The sequence below is a fragment of the Sinocyclocheilus anshuiensis genome, unplaced genomic scaffold, assembly GCF_001515605.1.
Source record: "Sinocyclocheilus anshuiensis isolate Anshui unplaced genomic scaffold, SAMN03320099.WGS_v1.1 scaffold13, whole genome shotgun sequence".
Lineage (NCBI taxonomy): Eukaryota > Metazoa > Chordata > Actinopteri > Cypriniformes > Cyprinidae > Sinocyclocheilus > Sinocyclocheilus anshuiensis.
Window position 1 is genome coordinate 1995006 of NW_015538026.1, and position 24355 is coordinate 2019360.

General features: G+C 35.8%; 1 protein-coding gene across 1 annotated transcript; it reads right to left on the minus strand.

Moving 5' to 3' along the window:
- Window positions 1–897: 897 nt before the first annotated feature.
- Window positions 898–23772, minus strand: LOC107679710 (monocarboxylate transporter 1-like). The gene is made up of 5 exons (XM_016475343.1): window positions 23599–23772; window positions 10405–10697; window positions 5365–5508; window positions 4465–5259; window positions 898–3167 (listed from the first exon to the last, which is right to left on the minus strand). The coding sequence occupies exons 2-5, from the start codon at window positions 10619–10621 to the stop codon at window positions 2929–2931; spliced, it is 1395 nt and encodes a 464-aa protein (XP_016330829.1). The 5' UTR covers window positions 10622–10697; window positions 23599–23772; the 3' UTR covers window positions 898–2928.
- Window positions 23773–24355: the final 583 nt, after the last annotated feature.

Here is a 24355-nt window from a genome sequence, read left to right on the forward strand (position 1 = left end):
ATCATGTGACACTGAAGACTAGAGTAATGATGATGAAAAATCAGCTTTGCATCACAGAAATAAATTATATTTTAATGTATATTCAAATAGAAAAACATTATTTTAAATGGTAATAATAGTTTACAATATTACTGTTTTTTCTGTATTTTTGGTCAAATAAATACAGCCATGATGACCAGAAGACACTTCTTTAAAACACATTAAAAATCTACTGATCCCAAACGTTTGAACAGCAGTGTATATATATATATATATATATATACACACACACACACACACATATAATATGTGTAATGTACACAAGTTGATATTTTTTGTGCCTTTTATATTTTCATAATTGCTGTACTATTAAAATTAAGCTGAAATGCCTAGGTTTATTGCCACATTCTATTGTGCCCCCATATAGTGACAACATGCCTCATTACCATTAGACATTTTTCATATGGTGGAAATGTTCAATAACTAAGACTTAAGAGGTACATGTCTACATAGAAACTGACTTTAGTGAATATTTATCAGAGTATTTTTTTTTTTAGCAAAAAAAAAAAAAGTCTCCGAGCCCCATCATAACCTATAAGCTGTATGCACCAAGCAATGATTATTTTATCAGAATTTATATATTTCTCACACAGTAATAACACATTCACATTTTTAAAAAAAGTTTATTGACTTGCTCGTCCACACACACACAAATCAAAACATACAAAATTTCACACGTAATATTGTTTAAAATACCTAAAAATATAATTATTTTTCCTCTGCCCTGAATACCTTATAAGGGCCCGACTCTACCCACTCTCCTAAATTAATCATGAAATCGTGAGTTTGCATGGAATTTCTGTGCAAACACACACACACACACACACAAATACATACTTCCTAACCCTGTCTCTCTTCAACTGAATCAATCGTCTTTCTGACAGGAGACATTTTAAAAGCACGTTTGTTAGTGTCACTTCTGTTACATGGACCCACAAGAAAAAGTGGGAATACTTTTGAAAATACTTTGAACTTTTACGATGGAAAAATGAGAAGAGTAAACAGGCTTTACCATTTTCAATGCATTTTTTCAGGGTGGTCCATTTTCTCTACACAGCAGTGGCCTATTTTTCTTCACACAATTACCAACACTAAAAAGAAATCCACCTGCACACAAAGTGGAGTAGAGTTCAGACAGCTCTGATCCTGTACGAGAAGTGCAGTCGGAGCAGCGATACCGATCTTACCTAAGATACTGAAAATGAGTCGTTAACTGCTCCGATTCTCTTTCTACTGTTTTGTCTCACAGCTGCTATTATTCAGCCGAGCTCTGAGATTACATTACCAACTCCGCCACACCAGAGAACTGTATAAAAGCACACATCCCTCACATTTCTACTCCGGAAAAAACGTAAAATAAATTGCCTTACACTGTGAATGCTGCGTGCGCAAAACTCAAGAAGAGTATGAATTTCACATTAAATGTACCTAATTAAAGTGCACTATACAAAAACTGCCATCTGCTGTGACTAAACAACAACGCTAGAACAGATTTACACCTTCGCTGAAACAAAAACTGCAGTGAAGCAGCATCTTTGATTCACATATTTGACCGCAGCATCACAATGAACGACAGCAGCCAGCAGGTGGTGGTGTTTCCTCCCTTTTGTTTCAATGTTTTCACCTGAAATTGGCTCACTCTAGTCTAGAGAGTCAAAACTGTCACGATGTTTGAGATCTGCTAAATCTTCTTTTTGCAGACTCGAGAGTCGTGTTGTTTTCCACGTGCTCGGCGAATCTACAAAGCAGAAGGAATAGGATGGCTTGGGAAACTTCAAGAATATTCCTTCACCTATCTGAGTTTGTAAAAAGAATAAGCACCTTCGTTTTGCAAATAAACGCGAGTGCAGCTTAACACGAGCAGAACTTGAAATGAAGTCTTCTTTATCTCTAGCCAACACAAATCCAGTACCGTTTGTTGCTGGCTCAGTTTGAAATGAAGCACTCTACCCTCCCCTTAGTATGACAGAAAAGAGCAAATTAATAGCAGACTATCAAATTAAAATCACTACACATCCTCCTGACATTGCAAAAGGCTCTGTAAAAAATTATTCTGCCATGCAATGGCAAAACACAGTAATTACACATTTTGCCCTATTTCATGAGTGAATTCAAGTTTATGATCTGTCCCGTGACAGACCGGATTTCCTAAACCATGTTCAGAGCACAAAAGTTGATAAATCAATCCAAAAACTTAATCAGTCTTGACATAATTTCTGTTTTGCCTTTATATGGCAGTCTAGCAAAGCCTGGCACTATTTTCTACCAGCCAATCACAACAGGGAAGACTACATACATATCCCAAAACAAAAAAACTTCACACTCAACTTAAAAAAAAAAAAAGAAAACAAAAATGTGTATCCTACATATAATAATGACCTTTAGTCCAAAAACACTATTTCTAAGATGGAAGACAGACAGTAGAGTCAAAGATCTCTCTTTCTTCTATGTCTTGAACTGACAAATTCTGTGTGCATGTTTCCTTAAATGTCACACATCATAATACTCTAAAAGGGTTGAAATGTGCATATTGTGGCTTCATTTAACGGTGTATAACCTCTGTTATTCTGGAGTTAAAATCTAGGAATGCTCTCGTAATGGTTATAATATACCACAAAAAGGTGAATTGTGAAATTAGGTACAGAGACACTCTCATATGAATGTTGGGAGAGTGATGGTAACATCTGAGGTGTGTGTGGGATTGCATAAAAGAGAATTTCTTGGCATCATAGTCCTTTGTGCTGTTTTAAACACTGGCCGAATCGTTAAGTGATGCATTAGAGGGGAAATTATTTGTGATTATCATTTTGGACGGTCAAAACCCAAAGACATGGATTGTTGGTGTTTGTCCACATAATATCGTGTCCTTCTTCATTTGGCAACATCAGCTCACGCATCCAATGCGTCTCCATCCGCCTCCCTTGCCTTCTCGTTCAGGGCATTGTCTATGTTCGTCTCTTCATCCCTCTCTTCCTGTCTAGCTCTTCTCTCCTTCTCCCTTTTCTCTTTGTACACTAGCCGGTAGTTGATTCCCATTCCCACGAACAAGAATATGCTGGCAATCACCAGGATGACTCCACAACCCTGATATGTGTATTTATAATCACCGTAATCATCATTGAGTTTTCCTGCAGAAATGGAAGAAAAGGACAAACGGGTTTGTCAGTCTCTTTTACACACTAACTGGGACAGGATATACTATGACATTCAGTGATTAATGCAATTAAAGCAGAAAAGTCCAGCCCCAATCTCACGCCATTGGTTGAGCCAATGTTGCCATGACAAACTGGTTGAGATGCTCAAACAAACAGCAACGTTTAGATGGTGTCACAGAGCCAGAAGACCACAGACTTCTCTCAAATGGCTCAGTGCTTTTTCTTCTTCTTTTTTAATATTTTACTTTAGATAAAAATCTTTAAAATTTTGTCCATTTTAGTTTCAATTTAATCATTTTATTAAGTCATACTCATTTTAGTAACAGTAATAATAACAACATTAATTATTATTATGAATATTTTTATATTTATTATACAATTTTATATACATTTTAATATAAAATGTTATATATTTATATTTTTGATAAAAGTATTCTTTACATTTAGTCAATAAATGTATTTTTTTGTTTTTGTATTCAAGCATTTTACACCAAATATTTAAGCATTTTACATATTTAATTGTAATAATCATCACTTTAAAATATTTATTATTTTTCATTTTAATATGTATTTGTATATATTAATATCTTTGTTAAAAACATTCTTTTAGTCAATACTGTCATGTCATATTCATAAATTTTAGTAACTTTTTAGTTGATGAGAATGTAAAATTAAACTAAATATTCAAGCTTTTTATATTAACATTAAAATCATGAATATTAATATAGCAGTATTTAGTGTTATATAACTATGTTTGACAAAAATACCCTTTAAATTCAGAAATAATTAAACCAAATATTCAAGCATTTTACACATTATTACTATAAAATCGTTAAAATTACATTATAAAATTATTATTTCATTTTATATATGAATATTTTTGATAAAAATATAAAATGTACCCCTAAAATGTTGATGTTCAACTAAAATGACACTCCTAAAATTAATACATTTATTAATAATAAATAATTAAATTAAACTGAATATTCAAGCACTTTATATATTCATTTAAACGTGCATCAACATTTAACAAAAATAAATGTTAAAGGGAAAATTTTGTCATCATTTACCCTAATGTACAAACCTGAATTACTTACTTTTTTTCTGTGGAACATAAAATGGTCAAGGGTAACCAAAACTGTTTGGTTACCAGCATATTGTTTTTCGTATCGTGGAAGAAAAGTCATACTGGTTTGGAATGACATGAGGGTAAGTCAATTGCCATTTTTGTGTGGACCTTTAAGTGAAAAGGATTTACACTCAGCCTTACCCAGTAACGGAGGACCCAGCAGCACAGGCCCACACTCCACAATGGTGACCAACCCGACAGCACTGGAGAACTTCTGAGCGCCCACCAGGTCCATGAGAGTCTCAAACAGCACGGAACTCAGCCAGCCGAAAGCCACACCGAAAAACACAGCATAAATGGCAAAACCCACGTAATCGGTGGAGAGTGGTGCCAACAAGTGGCAGACGCCATTATACAGCACAGATGCGGCGAAGAAGTACTGGATGCGTGGACGGACCCAGCGCGTGTTGGCCACCAGGCCCATGGACGGCCGAGCGATCATGTCAGTGAAGGCCAGGATGGACAACAAGAACGCAGCCTTATCCTTGGAAATCTCTTTACTCTTCGCATAGTTACTGAGGAACACAAGGGGTGCAAAGAGGCCGAAGAACATGATGACATTTCCGAGCAGGTACAGCAAGAAGCCTCGGTGAGTGAACAGGGTCAGATCCAGGAAGCTGTTGATGGTCTGAATGCATGTTTTTTTCTCTTGAGGTTTGGGCTCGCCATCATCTTTTGGACTGGCAGGTTGTGGTTTTGGTCCAATGGGCCGCATTAGCGACCCCGCAACGCAGCAGTTCAGCAAAGCTCCACCCAGAATGAAGAAACTGCCCCTCCACCCAAACTGATCAAACAGCCAGCTGTTAAACGGGGCAAGGGTGGACAAGAACACTGGGCTGCCCGCCATCGCAATGCCATTAGCTATTGGCCGGCGCTTGTAGAAGTATTTGCCAATCATGGTCAATGCTGGATTCAGATTAAATGCCAAGCCCAGTCCTAGAAATGGGAGAAAACAGATTCAGAAACTTTCGTTATTTAATTGTACTCACTCAGTCTTCAGGTCTCTGAATAGTTATGATCCGTGTCATTCGGTGTACTTACCGCCTATAACTCCCACACAGAAGTACAGACCCTCCACTGTGTTACAGTAGGATGCGGCGACTAATCCTGTGCTAGACAGACAGCCCCCAACAATCATGACTGGCCGACTACCAAACTTATTCACCAGAATACTGCTGAGCGGTCCTGTTGAGAGAATACAGGTTGGCTAAAAAAAATTTTATATAATAAATAATACACATCTTATTTATAGCTAAAATAAATAAAATATTAAAAAAAATAAAACCTAAAATAATACAAATAAAACACACCAGAATGGGTAATGATTATATAATTGTTGTTTTATATTATATTCTTTTGTTATGATGTTTGCAAAGCTTGAAAACCTAAGAGAAAACAGGTGGGTTTAAAAAAGTAAAAACAAACTAAAACCTAATTTGCAACCCTGTTACCCACTGTGACTTTTTTTATAAACAGTAAATTTAAGTCGTTTATCAAATTTTTAGAAAGCAGCAAAATAAATGTTTTAAACTGTACTCATTTTTTTAGGTAAGTAAAATTAAATAAAGTATAAAATAACAAAAAAAGAAATCACCAGAATGGGTAACAATTTTGTAATTGTTTTATATTCCATTCATTTGATGACGTTTTACAAAAATGGTCAACTTTAGAGAAAACAGGTGGATTAAAAACCGACAAACAAACAAAAAGCTAAACCTATAAAAAAAAAAGTATAAATTATGAATTTAATAAAAATAAATAAGTCTTGAACTGTATTTATTTTTAGCTAAATAAAAAACAAAACTAAATGAAAAAAGTAAAACCACACAGACAGTAACACACACACACCATACAGGGTGCACAATTTGTAAACCTCTTATCAAATAAATAGAATACAAAACAGCTCACATAATATTTACTTTGTCCTCCCGAGGCTGACAACAAACATTTTACCAACCATTTATTGAAAAATAAAAATCTTTGTTAGTTTCAGGTAGGCCTGTCACGATAACAACTTTTTGTTGTGTGACATATGGCCCCAGAAATAATTGCAATAAACAATATTATTGTCATTTTAAGGCCATTTTATGCCACTGAATATATAACCATAATATAAAAGCATAATAATGCAAGAAGGCCAACACACTTTCAAATGACAACAAACTTTTAATTCTTACGAATATTTAGATCATGCAAATTAAGTATCAAACTATTAGATACCTTAAAAATCTTGAATAAATAGTAAAGAAACATTTTCTAACAAAAAGTGCAAAGTAACAAATGGAAAAAATAAAAATGCACAAAGAACTTGTATGGAGATTTTTCCATCTACAGATTTTTCCCGGACCTTCTTTTCTCTGTAAATTAAGGGTGCGCACTGTATTGCTGAAAAACACAATCCGTACTTAGCAGTCAGATGTCCGTATGCACAAAGGCACAGATCCCTAAACAAGACCATATCTGCAGATGAAACTTTTTTGTAGAAGCATTTTTTAAATTTGAACTAGCACCAACTACACCACGTTATGTACAAGTAGCTGCAAAAGACACTGGCGCAAGTGGAATGCAAAAAAACATGGTGACATTCATTTTTATGTAAATATAATGGGCAATATATTGCGTCACCAAAAATTATTGAGGTCATGTACATATATTGTGCGTTAAGTCGATATATTGATTATTGCGACAGGCCTAGTTTCAGGCCACATTTATACCCTTTTAATGTTGCAAACACATAGTTCCACCACATGATGGCAGTCACTCACACCACCAGGACTGCAGGAGGACACAGCAGACGATTCAGAGGAAGGAAACTGTGATACCACACACTTCACTAAATGACATGTGATCAACTGAGGTGGTGTGGAGGAGAAAAACGTAATCAGCAGAATGAGACTGGCCTCCAGCAAGCAGAACTGGAACTTGCTATTTCTGTGTGTGGCAGACCAGTGTTCATTTCAGTTAACTTACCTCCAACATTATGTAAATCAAACACAACCAGCGGCCTTATATGACCTTTCTTTACTCCACGGAATTACTGGAAGTTCCCTCACAAATACAATTGCAAGCTATATTAATATACTAATTAAATACTTAAATATTGTATTTTTTTTTACATTCCTGAGCTGTACTGTGGCAGTAATAAATGTGGGTGTATTCAAAAAGAGGCAGGTTTTCTTGGTGAATAAATAAACTGCTTGGTGGTCAGTGCTCTGCTTTTCTTGTGAAAGGCTCCATTTAGAGCAGCATCACCCTTAAACCAATGAGAGTTGAATAATATCACTTACAAGGCAAAACTCCACAGCCTTTTAAAAGAGGTTGTTTGGTCAACATGGTTATTAAGACTTTTAAATGATAAACACAGAAAAGACACAGTGATGTTTGGCACGGTTCCACTAATAACCCAACCTATATTAGACAAATCCATCACAGTGTTATTGAGAGAATCTGAAACAGTGCAGAAGAATCTTGTGCAAACTCCATAAAAACGTCATAGCAAATAGTACTGTGTACATACAACCCAAGCGAATGCTAACATGTCAAGTAGCTTTAAAAAAAAGACTTCATAAATAAATAGTTTATTTTAGCGTACAGAAATGTATAGACAAAAAGCACTAAAATTGTTATAAATTCTTACTTAAAATTAAATATCTGCAAACTTTACATGTGCCAGTTCACCATAAAAGCTAATCTATCATCAGGAGGAGGAACTTTCCTTTTGGTTTCACGCAGCCAATCAGAGTTCAAAGCAATTTGTCCGTCCCCCAGTCACATTCCTCAAATTAATTTATTCTGACAGGCTTTGTGTAGCACCAAACGGGCCATCTTTTCCAGCCCAAAAAAAGAAACAAAGGCAGCAGTGATCCAAATACACACATACACGATTATATAAACTGGTTCAGAGAGACGTGAGTCAGCAGAGGATACGGTTTAGATATTCAGTCTGAGAGCTACTTGTGCTTTTACGGCGAGAATTTCAAATGTACAACTTACAGGAGCAGCAGTGTGACTCCTACTAAAAATCAAACACTTTACAAGGCTGAAAACAGCCAGTGATGTGGCCACAGATGACAAAGAGATATTATATGGCATAACGTCAAATCAGTGCCGAGTCTGACATGAGTCAAGGGAAACAGGTGAGAACACACACACGTCTGCGGGAAGTGTCCAGATCATCTTGCTCAGAATGATTCTGGATCTTGAATAAAAGTACAGGACTAAAGGGCTACACTAGATTTTGTGTTCAAATCACTTTCTTTCATTCATTCCCAAATTGGAGTTTATGAGGGAAGGGCAGAGGGTTTGTGAGTTTACGAAAAGTGAATAATTAAATCGTGAAAGTGTATAATTAAATTAAATACTTTATGAAAATATTTATTAAAAATAACAAAACATGTATCGTTAAATTTTTGAAATATGAACTTAAAAGGGGTACTGAAGTAAATATTTCAGATCAAAAGAGTTCAGCAGACAACAAAGTTTGGGAATCCCTGGTATTGACTTCTCATTTTGCTGCATACTAAACACCTGCAAAATACAGCAACAAGGTGTTTGACCAATAGAGGGTCTAAAAGTCACAGATTGACCTCTTGGTCAAATGAAAGATGTAATAAACTGTCATTTTATTTATTTATTTATTTATTTATTTATTACAAGGCAGTATATTTGGAATGTTTTATTAATATTTAAATTTTTAATAAAGACAAATAATATACACTACCATTCAAAAGTTTGAGGTCGGAAGTCTTTTATGCTCACCAAGGCTGCATATATTTGATCAAAAATACAGTGCAAACAACACAGTGCTTTAAAAAAAAAAATGTTATTCCTATCCTGGCAAAGCTGAATTTTCAGCAGCCATTATTTCAGTATTCAGTGTCACATAATCCTTCAGAAATCATTCAGATATGCTGATTTGCTGCTCAAGAAACATTCGATATTATCAAAGTTCAAAAGAACAGAATTTATTTAAAATATAAATCTTTAAAAACATTATAAATGTCTTTTCTGCTGCCTTTGATCAATTTAATGCATCCTTGCCGAATAAAAACCGCACCTAAACTTTTGAAAAGTAGTGTATTAAAGTAAAATCACATCCTGTTATTCATTTTTGTCAGCAGAGTTTGAAATAATTTTGCATATTTAATTTAGTGCCTCTTATGACAGAAAGAAAAAAAGAGGACAGAAAGACAAAAATATTAATTCATCGAGTTACAGCACACGCTCACATTTATTAACCTACACTTTTCCTTTCAAAGACACGCACAGTTACACCAACTGATTTAAGAGAAGGAAACAAGAGCATCTCTCTCTCTCTCTATCACTCTCACTTTCTCAGGTTATATGTGACTGGAAGAGCCTCTTTGTTGAGTTCAGGCTACGTGCACAGCCACATGAACATAATGAAGTCAGTGTATGCAAACCATACACTTTACTGATGATGCATACTCTATACAGTACAGGCGAGCAGATGACCGCAGAATATGAATGTGATGCACTAAATTGCAAATTAAATCTTTATTATGGTTTTCGACTGGAAAATTCTTAACATCAAATGTTAAGCATTGCATTCATATTCTGGATTTTTCTGCATGCCTGTATATAGTATGTTTTTTTTAATAAGGTCTATACTGTATTTGGTTTTAGCAACTTGAATTGGCCACATCGACAGGATGGTATTCAATTATGACAGGAAGAGAAATTTACTAAAAAAAATTACACAAAATAATAAAAAACAAAAAACCTGGAATTTCAAACAAAACTTGTTTGAAATTAAAAGTTTAAGTTAAAAATACATTATTAATATGCATTATTAAATAGACATTATTAAAGAGACTTTTATAAACAAAAAATTATCTTACCAACCCCAAACTTTTAAACTTATTTTTTCCTCTTTCTCCAAACACTGATTTATCAATGTAATAAAATATTCCCATACGGGTGAATGAGAACATGTTTAGGGGTAATTTAGATAAATAAAAAATAATAATAAATACATTTTCAATTCAATTCTCACAGAGAGATAAATAAGTAGAGTAAGTACCAGGATGGACAGAAGTGACAGCAGTAAACGGAACTGACCTCCTGCATACATGACAGCCAGCATGATTGATGAGATCCATGACACTTGGCTGCTGGTGGCATTGAAGATCACCTCGATCTCTTTGAAGAACACTGTGATGGACTTGGGGAAGGCATAGGAGAAGCCAATGCTGATAAAGGCCCCTACCACCACTGCCCAGCCCCAGCCTCCTTCGGGAGGAGTGTAGCCCACCGGCCCTCCTGTCGCTGGTGGCATCTTTACACGCACGCGCTGACCACGACAATGACGAAGAGGAGAAGGATCAGCTGAGCTTCAAGCGCACTGGATCAGTCTGTGAGGAGAAAAAGAGAAGGATTTATAGCAGAGCGCACACAAGCACAGACTGAAAAAGAGATGATTCACACAGTAGTTCTCAACCTTGTGAACTGTGTCAGATTCTAGACCACACTGGCTGAGATCCAATTCAGGCAAAGTTATCCATGTGGACAGAGCAAGAGCACAGCATGTGAATGAACAAAGCGTGAACACAAACACTGTGTAAACAGCTTGTAGTTTGAGCGTAACTGCCCTTAGTCAGTTACTCTTTAACTGAGCTGATGTCAAAATGCACAAACATACAAGACCTGGACACATCCAATGTCCTTTCCCCCACAAGTAATACAGAGAATAGGCTTAGATGCCTTCACACAGTCTTTAACTCCAGTGAACAGAGTCCCTCAGGCTTCAGAGCACAGAAAACATTCATTTGAGTGCGAAAGTCATGTTCTCAGGCTGGTATGTGTGCTTGGGGAGGAAGGCTAAATCACTCCAATTGCCTCAGAGAGGAGGAAGGGCAATATATCAGAGAGGATAAAACATATGGGGTAATGGCTCTAATTTAAATTAAGTCCTCTCACTGTTGCTTCAGGCAGAATTTATCTGAGCACTCAAAAAGCTGCTATGATGCAAATACTGTGAGGTAAAGTGTGGGGCGATGTGTATCGCAGAGTCTACTTGGAACTATTAGGATTTTGAAATTGTTCACTCGGTGAGACGAGGAAACACCTCCCCACTTATAACGTGCATTTGAAAAAGCAACGCACGCCAAACTTCTTCCCTTGTAATGACTGTTGTCCAACAAAAATATTATAACATGTTTTTACTCCACAAAATGTCAAAATGTTTTGAAATAACTTCCTTTTGTGATCTGATGTGGCTTCATATCACAGAATGATGTATAAAATATATTCTATACCATAAAAAAAGGCTATGTTGATTAGCAATAGATTATAAATATATTTTATTATGAAAATACCCGAGATGGCTTGAAGAACACAATCTATATATTGTCGCAGATGAGTGTTTATTGTCTTTATATTGCATCATTCAAAACATGTATCTTCTTTTTATGCAGTTACAGTGATAGATGGATGCCTTTGTCCATATTAGGGATTTCCTGGAGCGTCATCAGTTCTATTACCTCTGTGATGCATATGTGGAGTCCCTCCGGCTTTCAGTATGAATGTAGACTTGTGCCGGTATTCGATAATGCGATATATCACGGTAATGAATATGCACGATATTGTTATCGTGGGCACTTCTAAATACCGTGAATAATTATATATTACAAATTATTCCGAATTTTGAATGCATTTTACTGTGTTATTTAATGAGCTAACATGAACTAAGACTTGTATTTTTCAAACAAATATTAATAACTTATGTAGCAAATGTAGCTATTGCTCATTGTGAATGCTAATGAAGGTTAACTAATGAGGTCTTATTGTAAAGTGATACCTATTGGTCTTTATAGTTCTTTTGCACTTTAATCTGTGTAAAACATTTAGCTTTATACATTTTTCAGTATTGCTTTATTGCATTTAAATGTTCAGTTATTTTTGTTATAAGAAAAAAGTTATTAAACCTGTTTAAACTCAATTTCAATACCGTGATAATACCGCATACCGTGATAAAAGCATTAGCAATTAATCGCAACATGAAAATTTGATATTGGCATATCCCTATATGAATGAAACATTACATGTGTTTATAGCACTCAATAATGGCCAATCCATTCTATTTTGGGTAAAAATAAAAATAAATTTGTAGACAAATGATAATCCATGTTTTTCTCCAGTGTAAAAAAAGTATTTATTGTTGTTGTTAATTTGTTTTAAAAATCACATTTTAAATCACAAAAAAACCCTCTGATGTGCCAAGTCATCAGAACCGAACCAAAAACCGTGGTTAAAAAACAAGGTATGTATTGTACTGTGGGCTATGTATAACTGTATTGTTGCATCCCTACTAAGCAGCTGTTCACTCTTCAAGCATTAGGACACATTTTATATCACTGCCAACACTGAAATCCTGAACACTCATGTTCTGAGAAAGAAACTCCCACTGAAGTCAACAATTTCAAAAAGCAGCTTCCACTGGCGCCCAGGATAAAGTCCTTACTGGCTCTCACAAATAATTACACAACTATACTATCTTCTGCCTTGCCAGATCTTAAATTATAGTCCAAAAAAGAACAAGTAGGAAAAAAAATTAAAAATCTTAAACTCAATGTGAATTGCTTCTGCAAACCTCTTGTTTCTGGGTGAAATGAAAAAGGCGGGACTTGACAATCCATTTCTATAATATTTTTAATGTTTTTGCATGAAAGTTTCTTTGGAATAACATGCAAAATTAATTGTTCACAAACTGCCCAAAAAGCTGCATTAAGAAAAAGAAAATTAAGATTTTTTGTCAACCTGCATGTGACCGTTTCAATCCAGTATGTGATGACATCCTCTTGAATTTATGCTGTCTAATGCACAAACATCTGCGGTCAGACGAGCTCATAGACACACTAGCTAGATTGTTCTGGGAACAAACCGAGAATCGAGACTTGAGTGTGGTGATACCAGGCTCTCCAACTTCCCTGTGATGTTTTATTGATGACTACTAACCAACCTGTTTGGTTGGCTGATGAAGTGATGCATTAACCCCTCCTCTTAATCCTAACTGGTCTGCAAATCTGCCAATCACCTTCACAAGCTGTTGATTTGTGATTTGATTTGGATGAGTATACGCTCTTCCACGAACTGAACTAATAAAACCTCTGAGTTTCGAAACATCCGCAGACTTGAGGACTTTAAAGTGCTGATCTGTTTCCTAAAACAATTCAACGAGGCCTGTGAGGGACCAAAGCCCCAGCAGAATACCAGATCAGCTCACACATAAGACTTGCACATTCCTATCCGCTGCTCTTTTAATACTGCAGAAACGTATGCATTTAATCTTGCTGAAATAGGAAACAGGAAATACTAAGGTGTGTGTGTTGCGACCTAAAATAACGTTTTTGTTTTCCGCTGACTTTGCACATGCCCTCATAAGGGCAGTGTAGCTTAACTGGCATACAGTTATTTATAAATCATTAATAAAATGTATGACTCCCTGCAAAAACATAAGCAAAGATTAATGCTTCTGGTAACTGAAGAACCACCATGTTGTAATATTCAAGGGTCAGAAATGCATTTAAAAGCAGCACAATGTTACTGCAACACCTATATGACATATGTGTACATATTTATGTGGAAATCTGCTTGTCTTAATCTCTCTGAAATCAGTTATGGATTCCTTTTAAGGACTATGAATACCAGGCTAATATTACATAGTCTGTAAACCTCCCAGCATGCTTCAGTATGGCCCAATTAAGCCATGAAGAGGCTGTCCTCCAGAGACTGCAGTATTGGACAGGCTACTGGTTCAGTGGTCTCCTGAGAGTCTTGAGATGTCCTGAACTGCTCTCCATTGTGGATGTCTCTCTCTGTGTGTGTGTGTCAGCCAGGCTCTTAACAGTAAAGGTTAGAGACTAATATTTCTCCACTGGGAGCCGCAGGATGCTGACTAGTCACAGGTTGAGAGATGATGGTCTTGTGCTTTTGACAAGAGATGTGAGAGCAGCACTAAAAGGGAGCAAATGTCCATTAAGACTTACACACTCAAGTGTAGGGCAGGTGCTGTGTTTAAATCTCAAGTAGGGATAGGTCAGGATGGCCAGTCAGTCGACAGCTGGTCCATCATCAACCAGAATTAATTAATTACATTAAACCCAGATCATTTCACATGCATGCTGCTTTATGTCAAAGATAAATGTTATCAGGTATTGAAGGAAAAGTTTCTGTCCTTATTTGCAAAGGACATTATCATTGTCCTTATTCTGTCCTTTGATTTCCCCCTTGTTTTCTGAAATGTAAAAGTATAACAATATTTCAGTTCATCTTTTTCAGTTCAAATCTAATCAAATCTATTTTTTCTTATCTGGGGAAGTATTCTAATTATTACTATTCTGTATACACAACAGATATCATTTGACATTCGCCTTGATTTATGGTGGGTACTTGGGAAGATCAATGGCAGTAGAGGAATAAAAATGATTTGGCAAGTACAAAGCTGTCTGTCATCATCGACAGTTCTGAGACCTGCATGTGACTGAACACATGTCCCATACTGCAGAGAGCCACATATCCTCCTTCAACACTTCTGCTGTGTCCTCAATTCAGCACATCGGAGGACAAAATCACTCTGCATCATGCTGACACCTACATCACCACTATATGACAAAACCTGAATCCAAAGATCTGATGCGGAAGGTCAAGTTTAGAGCGGTGTTATTTTAAATGGAATTTTTTTTATATTATAGTATTTATTAATATTTTAAATAAGCTTAATTTGCTTTCCTTTTAATTTTAGTTTGAGTAATCGTCATGTGCTTTTGTCCTTTTTATTAGTTTATTTTTTATTTCTATTTAGCATTAAATTTACTTTTATTTCAGTTTTAGTCGGCTACTTCAACTTAAAGTTACTGTATTGTCAAGGCAACATTTCTAATTTTCATTAAAGTTTAAGTATTTCATCTAGCATTTATATTTTATTTCGTTCAGTTTTGTTTTTAATTAAGAAAAGCGATCAAAGGATTTTTAATAGTTTTAGTAAACAATAACAACATTGGTCTACAGATCCAAGATTTCTTTAAAACTATTAACAACTTGACAGGTAATTTTAAAAACAAATAATCAGATTTTCTGTCAATTTATCTGTCTAGTACTCGAGTACACAAAATGGCCCGAATACACTAGTTCTTCATGGCATTTGATGTTTTACGTAAGTACTGTATATCCCCAGGACCTTTAAGTTAGCATCCATCTACCAAGGTTCATCTATTTGTATATGTATTATGTATATGATGTTAAATCAGACTGAAAGAAATTACATTTCAAACACTGTGTGTCCAATCTATAACCTCCATCTGTTACACATGTGAAATTTAGTCTACCTTCCAAACTCCAAATGGTTCACATAAGTTGGTAGAAGTGGATTTCCCAGTCCTCTCTGACACCGGCCATAACAGATCACAGAGAATAAACCTATCATCAAAATATGCTGGACATGAGTACACATTTCTGAGATGCTTGAAAGAATAACAAAACCCCAAGAATTTTAAATAAATTGCTGTAGTGTATATAAATAAACTTTCAATTCAACCTCCATCAAATCATCTGTAAACACTAAATTAGGGATGCACGATATATCGGCCACCATATCGGTATCGGACGATAAATGCTCATTTTTTTCTGTTATCGGTATTGGGCCGATAAGAAAATTTGGCCGATATCTTAAAGCCGATAAATAATGCATTATTTCCTTCAGAGACACTTCAGATGCGCTAAATGCATCTTCCTAGAATGTTTAAATGGCAGCGCAGAAAGGCCAGTGACACTGTACAATTTGAAATGCCTGGGAAGATTAAATAAGAGAAATAATGGATGACGCAGTCACTCACTTAGAGACTATAAGGGTTTAAATATGGCCAATTAGAGCTGTCTAGAGCTCTGAATGCTATAGACATCTGCTAACTGTTCAACCAGTTCACAGCTGCCACTATAATGAGAGCCCTCGGCTATATTCAGACTACCACACTACTCTATTGCTGAATTTCATAGTAAGTATACATATTGCGCTTACTATGCTAATTTTCTTTATGGACAGAATACCAAGATAACCTATGACATCTGCAGAAATGTGGGGGGATACTGTATCCCACGATACAAAATGCACTATTTAACTTTTATATCCAGTGTGATGGAGCAATGTCTTTTTGACTCATATGACTCAAGATTGTACTGCCCAAAGTTAAGACATAATCTGAAATAACCATTTAAAATTTTTTAGATGTTAACTGGACACCACTTGCTAAATTATACATGCACTATTTAAAAACAAAGTACACAATGCAGTATTCAGTAAGCCAGAAGCTCCTATGGCCCATGTCAATTCATAAGTGGTGTAAACCCTGAGTTTAATGATCTTATCTAACCAATGACAATCGATGCATGACAGCTGGCTGGATCTCAAAAGAAGGAAGTGATTGTTTTCCACACACGTCTTGATCTGGGAATTAACAAGTTAATGTTTTTCTGGTAATTAACAAGTTAATGTTAAGTCATTTAATAGTTAAAAGGTCAGGGGAAAGTGTGATAACATTCGTACACAGGCCTTCAAGTGCAATCCTTTAGGTTAAAGACACTATGCCAAAATTTCTTTGACAGTAGAGAAGGTCAACTTTTCAATCGTATTAAAGAGTGCAACTAAACTACTCTCATCCTCATGTCATTCCAAACCTTTATGACTGACTTGCACTCACGCAAAAAAAAGGAGTATTGAAAGCAAAACCAATATTAAAGTAACACACCAAGACTTCTGAATACTACAATTTCATGTTGAACAGATTGAAATTTATGTCTTTATTTACTGAAAATATTCTCTCTTAAGTGGGTTAATGAGAGAACTGATTCATGAACGAATCATTTATTGTATGGCTTCAGAAGACTTAGAAAATAACTAATAGCTTATATAATTATATAGAAAAGAACGACTAGAGCATTATTTAAATTTCTCCTTTGGTGCTCCACAGTAGAAAGGAAAGGAATAATATGCAATGACAACATGAGTAAAAATTACTCTTGACATATTTTTTCATTTCATTTCTGGGATATTTTTGCAACACCCCTGAAGAAATCTTCACACCATTTCCTCTTCTTAAGAAATCTGACAGCCCAACATCTATGTGACATAAGTGAATCACGCATGAAATCAATTCATTGCTACATAACGTGTGGCCTTTGATCAGAAACCAGACTTACACTTTTGCTGACATTTATTTTGAATAGTGTGAACTACAGGTAATACAGTTAACTGAAGCCAAAGGCCTTGTAAAGTCTATCAGATTGATGGCATTTTTCACAGTCCCTCTTCTCCCACTCTCAGCAAAGAAGCAAGAATGGTACTGAATGACATACTTTATTCAAGAGCTTTATTTTCATATGTACAACTTTATTCATTCATACACGCAACCAGAGTACATGCATTCAAACCAGATTATTTGCTCCTAAAAACAGTTGACTGCTCTGTATAACACCTGATGGAAATCTAAAAGTGGGCCCACAATCACTCAATTCATAGAGAACCGTTCTTGTGACCCAAATCAATTATTAACAGTGAAACAAGTAGCACACACACAGTAACAAATAAGGAATAACCACCAAAATCAATTTAACAGGCACTTACACATACAAAGACATTCGCTTGCCCTCTCAAAGTCTTGAGGCCTGAGAGGTGGGTTTAAACACTCCCCCAATATTCATTGGTTTCTGACTACACAGCATCTGTCTCTCCTCAGGGTTCTGACGAGGAAACATTTGCCTAATGCATAATAAACGCTTACATGTGAGGAGCGGCTGCAAGTTGAAGCAATATTTCAACCCAAATATGAAAATTACTTTGACAAAGACAATAAATGGGGACTGAAGCTTTCAAACTAGTATAAAAAAAAGCTTTAAAAAAAAGCTACAAAAACTTTCATAAAAGTACTCCATATAAACCTGATTTATTTAGAGTTTTCTTGAGCCATACAATAGCTTTGTGTGAGGAACAGAATGAAATTAAGTACACTGATAAAAGCAGTTAACACTTCCTTTTTAAAGTTCCTCTTCATTGTAATTACAAAAAAGAGCACTGAACAAAAGTCTTAAAATTTTCTTCTTTCTGCTGGCGGAAGAAAGCATGTATTAGCGACGTTTGTAACAACATTAGGGTGAGTAAATTTCATTTTTGTGTGAACTATACCTTTAAGATGGCTTATAATGATTTATAATAAGACAATAGACTTTACAATAAGCCACATTTTAAAATCAAGATATTTATTTTTATTCACTTAATGAGTGTTTTTGTGCTTTGCAAAAACAGGATTCCCATGTTCTTGAGAAATCAGGATATACTGATTAAGTGTGATTTTGAGACCTGGAAAAATCATGTAAATTAAAAAAAAAAGTCTTAACTCTGTGGGAATTTATATAATGTATACATTTTACTAGATATGACAAGCGCTAAAATATTTTATCATGTAGAAATTGTAAATAAATTAAAAAAAAAAGTAAAAACTCTTACCTAGTAACTTACGAATAACTTGAAAAGTCATGTGGCTTACAAACATTGTCATGGACAATGGGGGGCTTTGGAGTCAAATAGGTTGAGAACCACTGCATTAAGGATGTTGACAAATGTTTAAGAGTGTGCATCTCAAAATAAATAACATTTACCACCAAGAGAAGAGTGGAATAGCCAGACAGACCTGCCACAAGCCATACACACCTTCCTTGTTCTGCATTCTTATTTAAATTTCCTTTCCACCCATACAAAAATTAACCATGGTTTAAATGTAGTAACCGTGTTTTTTTTGGCTAGTTGATTACATTGGTATAACCACAGTTTTACTACAAATACCATGGTTAAACTATGGTTAGTGTAGCAAAACTACGGTTAATTTGTGGTTACCATGGTTTAACTATAGTAACCATGGTTTTTTGGTGTTATTTGTAGTAAAACCATGGTTAATTTCCATAAGGGCATTCTCTAACTTGACTTCTCACCCTCAAACTAATGAGTAGAGTCATATCTTTAAGCTCATTATATATCCCTCGAGTATTTCACCTTTCATCAAACCGCAAACTTTATGTTGCCTAATTCAGTTACAAGACTCAATGTCACAACCATCGACTCTTAGAAAGTGAAAGTGACGAGTCATGTAGCCAAGGGCGTAGTTTTGGTTTGAACATTGGTTCCACTGTTTTAGTGGAGACCCGGGTCATGGTTTGACAGAATGTTCTAATTCAACATGCCATGGGAAGACAATCTAACTTAACATTTTCTTATATTGATAATGTTTATTTCTTACTCCTTAAGAGTTCATCAGGCTCTTAATGATTTAACCTATGCCATCTATATCTGAATATATAATATCTGAAGGACAGTTTTTTCCATCACTCATCATAGAACCCATTTACACATGGCTCTCGATTCTGACTTGTAGCTACTTGCTCTTATGAAAATGTACCATAGTTCTTAACAGCATTTGTTATAATAAGGCTAGCCTATTATTCATTACCAGGCCAATAACTTTTTTTCTTCTTTTTTTCCCTTTTTTTTTAATTAATCTATATAGCATTTGTTATGAAAAACAACAGCCTGCACATTTAGAAACAATAGCTACAACATGCCACATATGTAATATAAATCTATATGGAAAAATATATTCCCTTAACAGATTATCTATTATAAATTCTACATCAAGTTCAGCAAAATAAGTCTACAATAAAACGTGATAAATTCTTCTGGTAAAGGTGGTCATGAGTAGGCCTAGTTTAAAAAGATTTTAATATGCGTTAGTGCTGGTGCAAGATTATGTTTTCTCCTCTTTTCATCAGTCTTTTTAGTTTACGTGCCTTTTTTAGATAATGTTCGACTTAGGGATGCACCGAATAATACGTACCGACCAATGACTAACGCGATCAAATAGAGGCACGCACTAATGCAGCAAACATGTCGGCAGTGTGAAACTATTTAAAACTATCAGAGAAAGACGCAGAAATCATTACAAGCATGAAACACCGACATCGAGAGACTGTTTAGTGCTGTATCACATGTCTCCGATGAGAAGAAGAGGTGGCTGATGCTGTGGTTAGGCTACTGTATGATGATTGAAATCACACGCACGAATTGCATGTATTCTGACGGCGCTGCACAAGCTCGCGGCGCCAGAGTTCAAAGTCCAAAGCGCGAGGAAAATCTGCGCTGAAACACTGTTACTTGTCAGTTGCTCAGTAACATTTTTGTGAATTTTTTTAAAGGCATGTGACAATGTGATACGTGTGACAAACATCTTCCCAAATTCGTAATGAGAATCATCTGCATGCTGTTGTTAACAAAAAGAAGCACTGAGATCTTTCTGCAGGTTTCTGCCAAAATAAAAGCCGAGAAAAAGCAACAACTCCATCAACATTCATAAATGTTAGTATTGTAATTTTACTGTTGTTCTGTAAAATAAAATTAAAAAATAAGACAATAATAATAATTGCCCTACAACAGCTCTATTAATACATTTATTATAATATTCACACAGTGTTCAAATTGGGATCTGTAATATATTCTAATGTTTTAAAAGAATTATCTTCTGCTCAGCAAGGCTGCTATTATTAGTAAAAAATACATGCCTGATTCAAGTCTCAAAAATGGCCAAAAATATTATTTTACTAACTTATTAATTTTAAGTTAAATTGTGCTTTGTTGGTATAATGTCTGCTAGAATGTTAAAAAAATGTTCAGTGTTAAGTAAATTAAATTGTTGTTTTATAATTTATTTTTTTATTTGAAAACCAGGACCAAACAGTAAAAAGCACATTTTGGCTATTTCATTTATGCAATAGTGAGAAAAAAAAAAAAAAAGGCAAAATAGGCCTACATGGGGAAAAATGATGCGAAAAACCTTGTTCGGTATTCGGCCTTCGGCCCAGTGTTTCATTTTATTCGGCTTCGGCCAATAATTTTCATTTCGGTGCATCCCTAGTTCGACTTTGTCCATAGCATTTTAAAGTGGCAATTTCACTTTAGTTCCCCCCAATACCCAGCAGTAAGCAGTGAACACACACACACACACACACACACACACACACACACACACACATCTGGAGCAGTGGGCAGCCATTTTTGCTGTGGCACACGGGGAGCAGTTGGGGGTTCAGTGCCTTGCTCAAGGGTCTCACCTCAGTCGTGGTATTGAGGTTGGAAGAGAGCGCTGGTCATTCACTCCCCCCACCTACAATCCCTGCCGGTACCGAGACTCGAACCAGTGACCTTTGGGTTACTCTAACCATTAGGTCACGACTACCCCCTAAGTGTAGACGCAGTCAAAATCTCTGACATGCAACAGTGAGTCTGCAGCATCCAACAATAGAACGACCTTTCTGTCATATTCAATTGCCAACTCATACAAGAACACACAATCACACGCACAAACAAATCACTACTGAACACCGCCTGTGAGACGATATGCGTAGATCTGCCAAACTATCACAGAATGACACTATAATTAGTTTGTGGTTGTCTTAGCAACAAACATCACTAAACAATACCTGTAAAGAAATATAATAGCCATAACTGTGTGCTAGATGGAGACCGTTTATTATCAGTCTTGTGACCGACCCCTTTGAATTGTTGAACCTGGCTGCTCTCCCTTCCACAACCTCAATTCTGACCTTGTGATTTGTAATTGATCAAATTCCCACATGACCGCTGAACTTAACGTCAAATCACACTGAATGTTACGTCAGTCAACTGGATCTCAAACAACACAAGAACACCTGGACTTTTAGGCAAACATTACAGCAAAACATTACACACCCAGTTTCATTGATGGGAGATTGTCACACTCTCAATGGGGGCAAAAGTTGAACATGAAGTTGCATCAGAACACTAATACTGATAAGATGTAGAAGCTGCTCTTTTGTAAAGTAATGTTTTTATATACAGTTTGGGTAACTGGTGTGTATCTCTTATACCTGAATTCACTTACCATAGACTCAAAATCATATGGTTAATTCATATATATGGTTTCTGGCATGCAAATACCTTTATTGTACCACACAGAGTCTTGAGTGGCACCAATTGTGCCCAATAATACAGTCTGACCTCTGATATCTTTCTACCAGCCATTGTTCTTCTCCATGCTAGTCCCAAATTGAGTAGGGATCTATTTGATTCAGTCTGAGGTTACCTACATTTAACCTTATGAAATTTGCTTGATGATACCAATAAGCTCATGATGCAACATCAGATGTTTAAACTTTCACCTGCAATAACTAGCTGTTAAACTAAATCAGATTATCTTTAATAAGAATACATTGTCTATATAAAAATGAATTTATGCAGTTAGTTAGTATTTTAGTTTTGGCATTTCAGACACAAAAATACTAGTGGAGCGGAATGGAGTTTGCTTAGAACTTTTTATTTGTTTATTCAAAGTGTTGGTTTCCAGTGGAAGTGGAAGCTGAGCTATAAATTTAGCTTAACGCAAGTAGAGGGATTCTGAAGTCAGACCATCAGTGTTTTCCCTTGCTCACTTTACATTTACTAGTTGCTTGGTGACATTGGTTGAGAAGAAATAGGACTATAGAAATTTTGTCTGAAAAGCAAGCTACTCAATAATGTTTCAAAAAACGATGAGATGCTTGCCTAGATGGAACTTTAGGGCCTCATATACCCTAAAACACTGCACATGGCTACATGTAGGCATCTTGTCAGCCTTTGATCCAGACATAGTAAATTCCTCATACCTCAAAAAAAACAAAAAAAACAAGACTTCCAATAAATATAAAAATGACTCAAAATGCTAAAACAAGGCATGTGAACAGATGCTGTGTTTAATAACTATTATAATTTTATTTAGTTTGACATTTTTTCCTCTCATATCATCACCCCTTCATTGCTCACGTGAACGCGTCATACGCGCGCGTAGCGATAGATTCAAAAGGCTGAACAATGGAGATCCGCTTCTTGGTCTTAAGAGAAGTGTCTTTTTTGATGACGGTGGGTCACAAAACCCCTATTCTCCCACCAGTCTGTCTCAAATCGGCACAATGTCTCGATCTGCCAGTCTGCGCGTACTACGACATTGCGAATGATGTAACTGACCCGAAACATTGCATTGAGAGGCGAACACAAAAAAGAGTGTTGCTCGCACCCTCCAGAGTTCAGGTTAATTAATTGTGTTCTTCTAAAGCTCAAGACGCGTCTAAAGTTAAACGGACCCCCCTCTCTCCAGTAGAACCATGTTGTCCGCACAATACGCTTGTAAAAGCGCCCATGTAACATACCTGCGCTTTTCATTCACCAACTCCGGTTGTAAGTTCGCGCTGTTCGTCTGCAATGTGCGACGGCCCCGGGTCACTGAGCAGCATGGAGAGCTCCGAATGGCTCCGTGGATTCGTGGATCTGTGATGTGTGAGTTTCCCATTCGCTCGACTCTTCATAGAAACCTTGCTGCACATGCGCACAACTGCTGTTCGGCCCCACGAGCGTATGCGGTGCAATAGTCTCCAGTTACAAGGACACGAGGAGTTATGACTTTGACCGTGATGTTAAAACCTCACCGGGACCTTTTGAAGCTTAAGCTATATATTATTTGCAATTGTATTATAATTTAAATGATAAAAAATATAAAAACATAAAAAAATAAAATAAAATCAAGACAGTAAGTAGTTTCACTTTTAAAGCTGTGTTCAGCACTGAAACGTGATGAAAAGTCTTTTATCTTGTTTTCAAGTAAACATATCTAAACATTCTTAAAAGAAAATATATTGAATTGAGAAGGAAAAAATAATAAGATATTTAAGTACTAAATAAACATTTAAGTTGAATGTGGACACCTTTGACTTCAACTAAATAATTATGTATGTATTGGGCTAGGTACTTAGACTTTTATTTGAGTAACATTTTGACTTGTACTTTAACTTAAGTACAGTTTCTTAGTACTTTTTACATCCTTCATATTAACACTTTTTAATCTTGTTATGTAAGTTTGCTGCTTAAGTAAATTGAAAAGATGTTTAGATGTAATGTGTGTAGCTTCCT

Excerpts from the sequence above, each read along its gene's own strand:
- LOC107679710 (XM_016475343.1), bottom strand. The coding sequence starts at position 10,621 with ATGCCACCAGCGACAGGAGGGCCGGTGGGCTACACTCCTCCCGAAGGA. Across the intron at positions 5,509-10,404 it reads GGCTGTCATGTATGCAGGAG|GACCGCTCAGCAGTATTCTG; the intron begins GTCAGTTCCGTT and ends TTCTCTCAACAG. Across the intron at positions 5,260-5,364 it reads CTGTGTGGGAGTTATAGGCG|GACTGGGCTTGGCATTTAAT; the intron begins GTAAGTACACCG and ends TCCCATTTCTAG.